The sequence below is a fragment of the Sminthopsis crassicaudata genome, chromosome 1 (genome assembly GCF_048593235.1).
Source record: "Sminthopsis crassicaudata isolate SCR6 chromosome 1, ASM4859323v1, whole genome shotgun sequence".
Lineage (NCBI taxonomy): Eukaryota > Metazoa > Chordata > Mammalia > Dasyuromorphia > Dasyuridae > Sminthopsis > Sminthopsis crassicaudata.
Genome location: NC_133617.1, coordinates 75,574,132 through 75,588,343, shown reverse-complemented (window position 1 = coordinate 75,588,343; position 14,212 = coordinate 75,574,132). Strand labels below are relative to the sequence as shown.

At 36.9% G+C, this 14,212-nt stretch overlaps 1 protein-coding gene across 4 annotated transcripts in view; it reads right to left on the bottom strand.

Annotated features, from left to right (window-relative positions):
- The window catches only part of SPATC1 (spermatogenesis and centriole associated 1), a 119,577-nt gene extending 117,710 nt beyond the window's left edge, over window positions 1–1,867 (bottom strand). For 2 of the 4 annotated variants that reach the window (XM_074262598.1, XM_074262615.1), the window contains exon 1: window positions 1,479–1,848. In XM_074262598.1, coding sequence (XP_074118699.1) covers window positions 1,479–1,773 — 295 coding nt within the window. In that variant the 5' untranslated portion in view covers window positions 1,774–1,848. Of the gene's footprint in view, window positions 1–1,478 lie in introns of all 4 variants that reach the window. The other 2 variants (XM_074262622.1, XM_074262605.1) reach the window with 2 other exon arrangements.
- Between the last annotated feature and the right edge of the window lie 12,345 nt (window positions 1,868–14,212).

Below are 14,212 nucleotides of genomic sequence, written 5' to 3'. Positions count from 1 at the left end.
CAAACACATAATGAATCTGAGGTGTTTCTGACAGATTTACCCATGTTGAATTATGCAACTTCACTGCAACCTTGGTCCTGAACACATTAATATGTATACTTTGTACTGTGCATGCACAAAAGCTGCCAGAAACACCTTGGCTCAGATTTGAGATGGAATTGTGCAAAAATTTCTCAGTTGAAAAGGAGTTACAAGAGCAAAAAATTTAAGCTCTGATATCTAGAATAATGCTTTATTCTATAGAGGAGGAAACTGACTCTAAAAAGTAATTCCTGCCTAATTGTAATAAATCAAGGTAAAGAAAGTGATTTAAAATGACAGGTATGAAAATTACAAAGAAATATGAGAAAATTTATGTCAAGTAATATTAAGTTAGAATAGTAACATGCATGCTAACTATGACTACATAAAAATTAATAATAGTAACAAAACCTTATGAAGACAGACAGCAGATTGCTAGATCTCATTCATCTCTTTTTAAAATCAAGAGTTAAAAAGTTTCCACCTTATATTTTTATCCAAGATTCAATACTATATTTTACTTGTATTTGAGGAAAGCATTAGTAAGTTTATAAGAAGAAATGATTTTGGAAAAAGGGGTTGATGAATAGATTTGTGAGTCACAGAAGAAAGCCTAAAGGTGAATAAAGGAGTGAGTGAGGTAATGTTTGGAGGTGAGTGATTAGGATAGGGGTGGATGATGGGAATAATGTAAGACATATTAAAGGGAAATCAGGGCAGTGGTGGAGACAAGGAGGGGTGACTGTTGAATGGCATTAAGTGATAAGTTTGGAGTGACTCTGAGAGGAGTAATGGAGGCACCAAGGGTGAGAATTGTAAGAAAGGGGTGATATTGAGGCTAATAGACATGATGAACGGTGAATGTTGGAAGGAGATATTATGGTAGGAGTGATGATGATGGAGATACTCTGGGGTAAATAATAGTTCTGGAGAGACAGTTCATTTAGAAATGAGTGATAAAGTGACTTCAGGGGTCAGTGATAAGGAGCCTTGAGTAACTGGAGGAGCTAGGCAGGTGTGTCAGTTATCAGTAGATTTTGCAGAGTGGGTAAGACTTTGGGAAAGCACTGAGTAGTGGAATGGAAAATGAGATATGGAAAACAGAAGAATTTTAAGGCAGGGTAAAATTGGGAAAGTCCTTATAGGAGAAAATGGTCCATTAGGAGCAGAAGAGGAGGATCATGGTGAGAAGGTCCATTTCTCTAGGGTTTATTGTTTCAAATAAGAGACCTGAGATTTGACCTCCTATCCTTCTTTCTCTACCTGGATCTTACTGTCCATTGTCTTTCCACATTTAAATCCTTCAAATAATTTTTATTTAAATAAATAAATCCTTTAAATAAAAATCTCTCATTTGTCTTCATATTCTCTTGCCACAGGAAGAAAGAAATCACCCTGGCCTCCTGAGCCACCCACCTACTGCCTCATACTCAACTCTATAATTTCAACACTCTTACGATCGGTTGTCTGAAGGGTAGAGCCTGCTGTTCCATCGTTGAACATGCTGCTGATCCCACTGATACCCATGGCACCTGCCTGGGTTTTTATGGCTGACTTTAGCTCATGGTTTTCCCGAATTAACCTCACCAGCTTCTTCAGCTCCTCATTTTCCCGAACCAGCCGCTCAATTTGGTGCCTCAGCCCTTCATAGTTGCTGAGAAGTGACATGATGGGGGGAACTGTAGTGGAAATACTGCTGCTGCAGCAGCGCTCAGGAGGCCGGGGCCTAAGCCCCGGGCTGGTGGGAGACATAGAAGGTCCTGCAATGGTGGATGTGCAGGACTCCAGGCTTATTGTGAGGTCAGAGGCTCACCTCTCCAGCCCCTCCCTGATCTAGACTCCAACTGATTTTGCCTACAGGGTCCTGGAGACTTAGGAAGAGCCCCACCTTCCTTGCTATGGTAACCCCTTTTCTCCATGTCATTGACCTCCAGTGGGTTGTTAGGGATCTCAAGCAAAGGCCTCAAGCTCTCCCAGTCTACTCAGGCCTTAGTCACGACACCCCAAGTCAGAAAGCTGGGCTTCCCAAATGCCCAGAAGACCAAGTCCCTTCCACGGCAGCCCTGATCGGGATCCCTGCGAGTCCCCTGGGGTGATATCTTCTGGAAGGTCACAGGCCTTAGGTTGGCTATATTTTATAGGAATTATTCCCTTCCCAGTCCCGGTGTTTCTATCCTCTGGATTCCCCTTGGAAAGCTGCAAGGTACCCAACATAATTTGTCTTCTGCTAGATTTCTCTCAATCACCAGTGCCAGGACTTTGTCCTGCATCCAGGGCTCTATTATTTCATTTCTTTTTTTCTCTTAAAAAAATTTATAGCTTTTATTTTCAAAATATGGAGCCCTGAAGTCAGGAGGGCTTGAATTCAAATCTAGCCTCAGACCTTTAACACTTCCTGGCTGTGTGACTCTGTGCAAGTCACTTAATCCCAATTGCCTCAGGAAAAACACACACACACACACACACACACACACACATACAGGAATAATTTTTGACATTTACCATACAAAACTCTGTGTTTTTTTTCCTTCCCTTTTCCTTCCCTTCTCCCCTTCCCCAGTTGGCAAGTGATCCATTTTATGTTAAACATACGCAATTCTTCTATACATATTTCCACAAATATCATGCTGCACAAGAATCAGATCCAAAAAGGAAAAAACTCTCATCTCTTTTTTTATAGAGCTCTTTAACAAGAAAAGGACCCACATGTGCAAAAATATTTGTAGTAGCTCTTTTTATGGTGGCAAAGAATTGGAAAATGAGTAGATGCCCATCAATTGAGGGAATGGCTGGAAAAGTTATGGTATATAAGAATAATGGAATATTATTGTCTATAAAAAATGTTGAACAAGCTGATTTTAGAAAGGCCTGGAAAGATTTATATGAATTGATGCTGAACAGAACAAGCAGAACTAGGAATATATTATACATAGTAACAAGAAGACTGTGCGATAATCAACTATGAAAGACTCAGTGGTTCAGTAAACTTTGGATAGAAAACACCATCTGCATTCAGAAAGAGAACTATGGAGATTAACTGTAAATCAACACACGTTATATTCACTTTTAGGGTTTTTTTTTCTCTTTTGGTTTTCCTTTTTGTTCTGATTTTTTCCCCAATGTGTTTCATAAAGTAATGTGTATTTAAAAAGTTAATATACATGTATAGCCAAAAAAAATTTAAATAATTTTAAAAAGGAAATTCAACATCCCCTCTTTGCTTTCTCCCCTTTTTTGCCTTCCTCTCTAGGTCATGGCCATCTGCTATGTAAAAGGACAATTTCCTGAATCTGAACAGTGCTAGTTTCTTTCTAGTGTCCATTTCCTCTGTCTGCATTCTCTTTTGGAATGTGGACCCTGAGCATATTCTCTAGAAAGTTCAGGCAATCAGCTAGTAGGAAAAGTTCCATGTTTCAGGAAAAACAAAAAGAAGGCTGGCTGGAAGAATATGAACTAAGTATTCTACCCAGACTTCATTAATGGTAGAGATTGGGAGCTTATCATTATCATTCTTATTCTTGTTATTTTTTTTATTGTTTCAAATAAGAGACCTGAGATTTGACCTCCTATCCTTTCCCTACCTGGGTCTTGCTGTTCATTGTATAACCATTCCACCTATCAATCTTTCCACATTCCCCTGATTTTAAATAAAAATCTCTCATTTGTCTTCAGACAAAGACCCAGCTGCTCCCCTGCTCAACCCCCATGCTGGCTCAGGTTTGAGAAATCAGTGCAATTTGATTAAAGAAATCAGATTCCAGTATGGGAGGTTGGAGTGAAACTGATTCCCATGTGTTATTTGTTGTGTGAGGCTTCCCATATCATGGGACATTCTATTTTAAGTAAATTGTTCTTTTTGCGCAAGATGTGAAGTCAAATGATTTGATAATTTGTCTGTAGAGGAACAAATTTAGGGGTGCTGGGGGCTTGAATGCAAAGGAAAAAAGAATCTCAGTGTGGAATATGGGATTTGCTACAGATTTTCTTAAGGAACATTTCTCCCTGATAACCTGAAGAGCAGAGAGGCCTTCTCCAATCCCTTCACCTTTTTTTCTAGGAAGGAGTGCAGCCTGTACTTTAAGCATAGATAATATACTTGGTCACAGCAGAAAGATAAATATTGTGCATTCTACAAGCCCTGAAAAAGCATCACTCGTGGTCTCTGTTCTGGAAGTAATAAGATGTTTTGTTAGTTTTACCAGTACCATTTAGGGCCAGCTTCCACTGACTCACTGATCCTAGCAATTGCTTTAAGGTTTTTCCACTTCAAGGTCCTCTTTCCACTTTTCACTTCTTCAGCACCTGTCTGTGTTTTACCATGCAGGTAGTAGTCACCTGGATAAGCAAACCTGCCCTTCTTGCTTTTATTTTTATCAACTCCTCTTCTTGGATCCTTCTCCGTCTCTTCTGCTTAGTTATTTTCTTCCCATTTTCTTCCACTTCTTTTCCTTGTATCTGAATTCTTTACATTCTCATTCTTTGCAAATTTTCTCAAATTTCCCCAAAATGAAGTGTCAACTTCTATTTTCTTTCATCATCCCCAAATCCTCCAAGTTTTCTTCTTTACAACTGCCTTTCACCTGTATTTTCTCAGTCCAAAACCTCACCTCATCCCTCTTCCTCACCTCTTCCTTTCCACCTGTCCCAAAAGGACAATACAAGTATCGTGTCCAGACCATAGGAAGAGAGAATTTCATTCGATTCTACTACAGTTAGATCCTATCTGGAATATTGTGTACAGATTGGGAAGTACATTGTACATTTTAGGAAGTCATTCAAAGTCATTCTATAGTAGGAATAGTCTGGAACTCTGGCAGAAGCTTAATGCTGCATCAACTGGACCTCAAACATTAGTCCTGGAGCCAGAAAGCTGGAGGTGTAAGTAGTAGTAAGTCTAGTAGCAGTCTGCCCTAAATCATGAGACACTAGACATGCTAAGTCAGATGCCAGGTCTAATACAGAGAGCCAGATGGATGCATATTCCAGTTGTGAGGATGACTTCTATAGGCTGGCACCTTCTCTGGAAGTGTTTCTTGGGTGTTTACTATAAGTACACTAGAAGTGTACTTATAGAATTAGGTGATCTCTAATTAGCCAGACTTAGGAGAGAAAAAAATAGTTTTCAGGGTTAGCATAAATTCATAACTTACTATTTTAATCTAAGTTTGAAAATAGGCATTATATTTATTTTGAGCATGGTTGCAAATAGGGATATGTGATCAACTAAATGGTAACTATTTAGACAATTTGAATATTCAACTAAGTCAGGAAATAGGAGAGGCAGGTAGAAGACATAACAAGTGCTGGACTTCTCCCAGTCCAGGACTTAAGACTTACAAGCTCTTGTAACCAGGGGGCAAGCCACTCTGACTTCTCTCTGCTTCTGTAAAAGAAAGATAACAAAACCATGCATCTCATAGTCATTATGAGGAGCAAGTGGCTTAATAAATGTAAAGTGTTTTGCAAACTTTAAAGCATTGTAGAAATGTTAGCTGCCGTTACTACTACTACTACTACTACTATTAGGAAGAAGACTGGATTAGTAGGAGAGTTGAAATCTAACTAGCTGTGTGAAAGAAAACAAGGTCTGCAATTTCTTACTCTGTGGAAGAAAATTGGGGCAAATGAAAAAGTTCAGAGATCTTTTGGAGCTCAGCCAGAGGCTGTGAAATAGGTGGTTGAGTGCAGAGTCAGGAGAGATAGTGAACCAGTCTTGGGAGGAAATGAACATAGGGTCTGATCATGAATCATTTAACTAATTACTTAATGACTTACTGGAGGCTGAATGACCCAGAATACAATGATTAGGATGCTGGCATGGGGCAAGGATTGAGCAATAGCTCACAACCCATAGTTACTGGAAACACTTCTTCAATTTTTCTAGGAACACTAGATGTATAAACTTAGCCAATAACTAGCAGTTATTGTTGGGGATGGAGTGACTTGATCCAAGGGTGATTGTGTCCTTCAAAACAGACCTCAACCTGGAATTATTAACATATCTTTTTTGGTAAATCTTTCTAAATTCCAGTGGAAGCAGATCAGGCTTAGTGGAAGAAGAAATAAAAATTTTTGTTGGTGTTTTTGTTTTAAATTTTGTTTCTTAGGTTATATGTATATTCATTTTAAACACATTTTTATATGAGCCATATTGGGGAAGAAAACTCAGAACAAAAGGGGAAAAACATGAAAAAGAAAAAAAAAACAAAAGGAAAAAAAGTGAAAACAGAATGTTTCTATCTGCATTCAGTCTCTATAGTTTTTCCTCTGGATATAGATAGAATTTTCCATCAAAGGTTTCTTGGAATTGCCTTGGGTCAATGAATTGTTGAGAAGAGCTAAGTCGATCATAGTTGCTCATCATACAGCCTTGCTATTGCTGGGTACAACATTTTTCTCGTTCTGCTTACTTCACTCAACATCAGCTTGAGTAAGTCTTTCAAGGCTAAGAAATAAGAATCTTAATGGAAAATGAAATCATGACCTCAAAGAGGTAGTGGATTATAAGTGATAAGGCAGCTTTTTGTTACAAGGTAGAATTCTGTATGGGGTGGAGGGATTCATGAGGAAGTGAGAATAATATGAAAAAAAGGGAAAAGGGTATAGCCTAGTTGAAATATATATATATATATATATATATATATATATACATATATGTTTAATGAGCTTTTGCATATTAACTTCTCCATTCAGTGGTGAACATACATACATCATTTTGTGAACATCGGTCCCATGAAGGGGAACATATAAACAAGGATTAAAGGAAAGAAGGTGGGGCTTGAAGCATACAAACCTTGTGTTACTCAGTTAATGGGGAACTGAGAGAGGGAGGAACCTGTTCAGAAATAGGATAAGAAAGCTTTCTCAGTTTTTGAGGATGTGGGTTTGCCTTGGATATCACACATACACCTGCTTCTTGCAAGAAGGTAAATAAAATATATTTTTCACTTCAACCCTTTCTGAGTCTAAAAAATTTATTTCTCATGTGAAGGAGAGATAAAGATATGGTAGTCAAGAAAAGGAAAAGGAAAAGAAATGAATGAAAAGAAGTTACAGAGAAAGCCATCTTTGCAAATTACATGCTGAATATATATTTTTAAAATATCTAATTAAAAAAGAAAAGTAAGCTATACAGAATAGGGATTTAGTTTCATATGCAATTTCTTTTTCTATTCTAGTATTGATATAGAAATACTCATTTACTGTTTCTAAAGCTCAATTTTTTAAAATTTAGATTAAAAAAAAGATCATTGGCTTTAGAATCAAAGGTTCAAGTTTCAAATCTTGCCTCTGATCTTTCTACTGAGTGCAATTACTGGCAAATCATGCAACCTTCCTGGTTGGTTGTGGCCTTTGTAAAATGATGACATTTGGTTAGATGTCCTTGGAGGCCCTTCCAACTCCAGATCTGTTATCTTCTATGATTCTCTATAGCTGACTATAGCCATTCTTCAAAGCCCATGTAGCTAGCCATCCTGACTATCTTGTCAACTGTCCTGTTGTGACACACACTGTCTACCCCCACCTTCTTCTATTCACACTTCCTATTTCTAAATATTTTTCTGAGAACTGTAGTCACATCAATGTTACTACTGTTATGGGAAAAAATGTATCAATCAATTCCTGAGACTTTCCAGTCCCCTCCTTGGTCACCACTTCCCTATAGGTGCTATCTCTTCCTTCCATCAAGATTCAAATTCATTGTATGCAGTACTATATTATTTTTTCATTTGTATTCCTATACAAATATAGGCACAAAGTAAGCATTTAATGTTTCTTCACTCACTGTGAATGTCCATTTTTCTATTTTCATTAAGAATTAATTTATATACAAGGTCAAATTGGAGTTTTATTAATTATGCCCTATTTGTTTTTTATGTGTAGTGGGGATTTACTTGGAGGTTTCGCAACCCAAGGGAGCTCATGTTGTGGAAATAGATCTATAGGAGTTATTTCAGGTAGCATACACTGTACCTCCCCTGGAAATTTCACCAGAGGGACTCCACAGACATATATGTATCTCAATTCTAAAGATCTTGCCTTTTGAGATAACAAAGCAATCCCTTCTTGATCACTGAGCCAGAAGAGACTATGACTCACTGGGAGTTCACTCACCTTCTGTGCCTTTCTCTTCCCATTTCTGATTTCTCCTAGTTATGTAGTGCCCCTTCCCTTGCTCCTCTTGAGATAGACTCCAATAGTCCATCAAAAACTTAACTAGGGGAAATCAGAAATGCTAGCTGCTGAACTTTTAAGAAATCTAAGGTTTAATTCTATAAGGCAGAGGTGAAGAAAGAATGCATTCATGCATTCCCAGGTAACTCCTGTGCCCCCTTTACATCAGGTATGAGTAAGAGTCGGGCAAAATCTCAAAGGGAGAAGATGGGGAAAAGCACACACATAGATTAGTGTGACTAAAACATAGAGTTGTGAGGGATAGTGTTATGAAGCAAACATAAAAAATTAGGTTGGAGACTTTATATCCTAAGATGAAGAGTTTTATTACATCTAAAATCAATAGATTTTTTAATAAAGGGTGATGTGGTCAGACCTTTTATTTCATATTGCCATTTAAATGATTATTTTCTTTATTATTATGATGTTTAACAATAATCTGAGAGATTATCTGAGCTTCTTATCTAGTCCATGGACTTTCTTTTCGAAACAGGGTGCTTGTTTTTGTTTTTAATAATTATTCCAAGCTTTTCTTGGGGATTTTCCTGAAATTTAATGATTAAATTTTATTTCTTTAAATTTCCTGGTATTCCAATGGAACTAAGATTTCTTTGTCTTGATCTTTTAAGATTTGCCACTTATGACTAGAGAAATAGAGCTGTGATTGAAAGAATACTTGATTAAAAGTCAGAAAAGCTTGGTTATGGTGCTACCTTAAGGAAGGAAGGAAGGAAGGACAAAGGAAAGAAGGGAGGGAGAAAGGGAGGAAGGGAACAAGCATTGATTAAGCATCTACTATGTGCCAGGTATTGTGCTGAGTGTTTTATACATATTGTCTCACTACCCTGGGAGGTAGATTTTATCATTATCTTCACTGAAGAAATTGAGGTCAATAGAGATTGTGACTTTCCCAGGCAAGAGCCAAGAAGTGTCTGAAGTTGGATTTGAACTCAGATTTTCCTGAATCTAGCCATACTATCCATTGTGTCACCTGGTTGCCTGAGAAACCTTATCTAGCAAAGCATTCAAATTATCTAAGGTTCCTTTAAATCTCTTTCCAAAAGAGTTGCTAAATTCTCTGGGAAATCAACTTTAACAACACAAATGGGAGGTGGGGGAATGAGTACAGAAGGAAGGAGGGCGTGACGGGTTAAGGTTTCATTCCTTTATACTTAGAAAGACCCACTGGAGAGATTCTTTATCTGGGACTTCCATTACTGGACACTTTAGATTTAGAGATACAGAGAAACAGAAACATTAGCATTTTTGTTTTCTGTGTGTTTCTTTTATAAGTCAGAGCAGTTCTTTTAAGATACTTTTGCTTAAATTTGGAGCCATGCCCAGAGGGCTATAGAACTGGGAATACCCTTTGATCCAGCAGTGCTTTTACTGGATCTATATCCCAGAGGTTCATAAAAAAGGGAAAGGGACCCATATGGGCAAAACTGTTTGTGGCAGCCCTCTTTGTAGTGGCAAGAAACTGGAAACTGAGTGGATGCCCATGAGTTGGAGAATGGCTGAACAAATTATGAATGTTTTGGAATGTTATGGTTCTATGATGAACAAGCTGATTTCAGAAAAACTGGAAAGATCTACATGAACTGATGCTAAGTGAAGTGAGTAGAACCAGGAGACCATGGGATACACGGCAACAAAAAGATTATGTGAAGATCAACTGTGATGGGCTTGGCCCTCTTTTCAACAGTGAGGTGACTCAAGACAATTCCAATAGATTTGTGATGGAGAGAGCCATCTGCATCCAGAGAGAACTATGAGACATTGAAGATGGATCAAAAATATTATAGTATAGTATTTTTACCTTTTTTTTGTTGTTTGCTTTTATTTTTATTTCTCATGTATTTTTCCTTTTGATCTTATTTTTCTTGCACAATATGGAAATTGGTTTAAAAGAATTGCACATGTTTAACTTATATCAGATTGTCTAGGGGAGGGGGGAGGGAGGATCAGAGGAAGAAAAATTTGAAACACAAAGGTGAATGTTGAAAACTATTTTTGCATGTATTTGGAAAGATAAAATAATATTAATTTTTAAAAAGATACTTTTGCTCGTTTGAATGATTATGTATTTATGTATCATTCTTGTCCTCATTTATGCAAGATCACCCAGTACTTAGCAGTTTGCCTACGGCAAACTATGATAGCTCACGAATGTTTCTTTTTTTTTTTTTTTTTTTTTTTTTTCTATTTAAGCAAACCCAGACTGCTTGCTACAAAAGATCATTATAAATCCATAGGGTCACCAGTTAGTCTAAAAAAGCAAGTAGTAAATTAGCATCTGGACTCCAAGTGTTCGGGTTTATATTATATAACCATGTTTTGTTTTTTTTTGTTTTTTAATTCCTCTATTTGGAATTCTCCAGGTGTTTCAAAGATCCTTAGAGAAATTTTGAATACTCAAGTTATTTCAGGGAGTTGGGAGGTACTTCTTAGTCAATGATTTCATGTGATTTTTCCCAAGAACCTTGTGTGACAAAGTACCTTACAAAATGGGGGAATCTTTTTTTAAGTACTTTTTTCTCAGTAAATAAAACCCTTTTCTAAAATCTAAAAAAATTTCTACTTATTTCTGGATAGTGAGGAACATATAGGGATTCATGAATCACTCCATACCTCTTAGGGTTAACTTTAGGTCCCCAAAAAGAAAAGTTGAGAATGGTCCTTTGGGGCCCAACCTGCCTAGGAGCCCAGTGTGAGTACTTCACAATTTTTTTGAGGAGCTCATAGAGGGCTGTGTTTAGGGTCAGGAAGACTCATTTTTCTGAGTTCAAATATGGCCTCAGATACTTATAAGCTGCGTGACGCTGGGAAAGTTGTAGCATTCACAGTGGCCTATATTAAGGCAGGTTAAGGATAACCAGCAGCCCTCAAATCCATTGGTGAGTTAGGGAGCTGTATATTCCAAGCTTGTGAGGTCTTGGTGGGACAGGTAGGTATGAGCACTTGTAGTAGAAGGTCTTCTAGATAACCTTTAGGACCTTGCCGCTAAGGGGTGAATGGTTTCACATTATCTCACTCAAGCTAATCCAGTTTTTCCTTAAATGTTATTGGAAGTATAATTGAGACTGAATTTATTCAGAGGACTATGGTTCAAATTAATCACAATTCTAATTGTGGGTTCTAATAGGGATTCCTCCTTCAGTCTTGATAAACTCTTAATACACACACTTTCAAATTATTTACTACTATGATAAATATGGAAACAGAGAAGCTACACATACCAATGTGGTATCATTGCTAATGTCCTTCCTATGCTGTTGTTAAATAAATGTCTTTTTATTAACTATTAAATAACCTAATAAGTGTCTCACTCATTTCATCTCTATCTTGAATCTGAACCACTAGAATTATTTCAATCAGTAAAACACCATTAATATATAAACAAATAAATAAATGGGGGAGGGAGAAAATAGAAAATATTCAATAATAATTCTCACATGAATCAATATATATCGAAATATTCGATTACAGCCAGAGCATAGATTAAATACATGTGTATTAATGATATCATCTATGACATATGTAACCAATTACATTAAATTGCATTATATTCCTTTTCCATTATTATGTTAGTTTTGTCACTGGCTTGATGCTTTTGGACCTGCTGTGATTTTACCCATACATGAACTATATAGTTTTTAACTTTTTTTGTGTCCTGGAACCTTTTGGCCATCTGGGAAAGTCAAAGCTGATCATTAGCATTTTTGGACCTATACACCTTCATTCCTAAACTCAGTGGGTAGATGGTCTAGACTGGCATTCTCAAACACTATGGACTGTGTCTTTCTCCTGGGGGGAGGGTCTTCACAGCTGAAATACTGGACAAAAAGGATTAGCCTCTAGGTTCAGCTCTTTCCCTTGTCTTCCATCTGCCTCAGTTTCATGTGGTCTGTGAGAGATAATAAAGTGTCTTTTTATCTGAATCATCACTTTTTGAGGTATTTTTAGATTTTGAGTGGCCAAAGTCCATTCTGGCTAAGGGCCTGAACCCTGTTTTCCAAAACAAGTTCCTTGGAATTTAATATCCAAAATATTAGCACTAAGCTTCTTTCCAGAGTGCATTCAGTACATAAGTAGCCATACATCACTGCTTCTCTGGTGATTTTTTTTCTATCAGACTCTTTGTGACCCTTGATCCCTAGAATCTTTGCCAATCTAAGTGGAATTATTCTCTCAAATATCCCTTTTCTCATCAGGTTTTCTATAAGGCCTTTGAGTCTGGGTGAAGAGGGGTGCTCTATTATTCCTTGTTTCTATTGCCCATACACAAAAAGATGTTCAAAGTGATTCAAAGTTGTATTTTCCTGTGTTTGCTACCTTTATTTAGGCTCTAACTGTTCTCCATAATTCCATAGCTCTCCTGGAATAATTGTGCTCATAAATCATCCATTACTGTTTTTCTTCCTTCAAAACCAGTTGTGCCTTCACCTCCCTGGAGGGTTACAGACCTTTGCCCACTTTTACCATGGAAACCGGACACCTTCTGAAGAGTTTTTTTAAAAAGGCTGGTAAGCTAGAATGAGAGTGGATGAAAGGAGTAATATAAAATAAATTTGGCATGGAAGTGGGAGTCCCATTATGAAGGTGCAGGCTGAGGAGTTTTATCTTCATCCTGGAGGCAACGGGGGGATCACTTTTTAGCAGTGACGGCATTCAATTCAGCAAACATTAAGTGTTTCAAATTTCCAGACTCTTATTCTGGGTGCTGAGAAAATAAACAAAGTTGAACCAATTCTTGTCCACAAGAATTTAAATTCTGCTGGGATATAAGATGTGCAAAATAAATGCAAAGTATATGCAAATTAATTTTTAAGAGGGAGAGAGTGCTATTATGATCTTGCTAAGACTTCACATGGGCTATAGACACATGGCTAGTTCATAGGAACAATAAATATCTGTTTAGGGATGGTTTTCACTTATTAGAGGCAAGTAGGTGACCCAGTGAATAAGCCAGTCCTAGAGTCAAAAAGAGATGAGCTCAAATCCAGCTTTATATACTTATTAGTTGTGTGATGTTAGGCAAATCACTTCATTTTGTTTGTCTCAGTTTCTCTTATCTGTAAAATGAGCTGGAGACAGAAATGGCAAACCAGTATTTTTGTCAAAAAAAATCCAAAATGGGGAAAAGTCAGACATGATTGAAATGACTAAAAAAATCAACATATTTACTTGGAGTATTAACACACATTTATATTCACATAGGTAAAAATCCAGCTAAGGCATATAAATTAGTTCCACATGCAATATTAGATTTAGTGGTACTCTACTCCAGCTATTTTTCTAGGTTTGTCCTCCACATCTTCATTGTCTCTTCTACTGTCACCAATATTTCAAATATCATTGAATATGATGTCTACCAGTTCTTTAATTTTTTAATTTTCCCCAGATACATGTAAAAAACATTTTTTGGTTATACATGTATATTTTTTTACATATGGAGAAAAATTTCCTTATGGAGAAAAATCGAAACAAAAGGGAAAAACATGAGAGAGAAAAAAAAAAACAGAAGAAAAAGAAAAAAAAGTGAACATAGCATGTGTTGATTTATATTCAGTCTGGATGTAGTTGTTTCTCTGGATGTAGATGACATTCTCTGTCCAAAGTCTATTGGGACTGCTTCAGATTACAGAGCCTCTGAGAAGAACCAAGCCTTTCATAATTGATCATTGTACATTCTTGCTGTTATTGTGTGTAATGTATTCCTGGTTTTGCTTGTTTTGCTTAGCATCAGTTCATGTAAATCTTTCTAGGCCTTTCTGAAATCAGCTTGTTCATCATTTTTTATAGAACTATAATATTCCATTACTTTCATATACTATAACTTATTCAGTCATTTCCCCAATTGATAGGTTTCTACTCATTTTCCGATTCTTTGTCACCACAAAAAGAGTTGCTTTTTTTTTTTTTTTTTTTTTTTTTGCACATGTGGGTCCTTTTCCTTCTTTTATGATTTCTTTGGAATACAGATTCCTTCCTACTAGTTTTTTCAGCAACTACC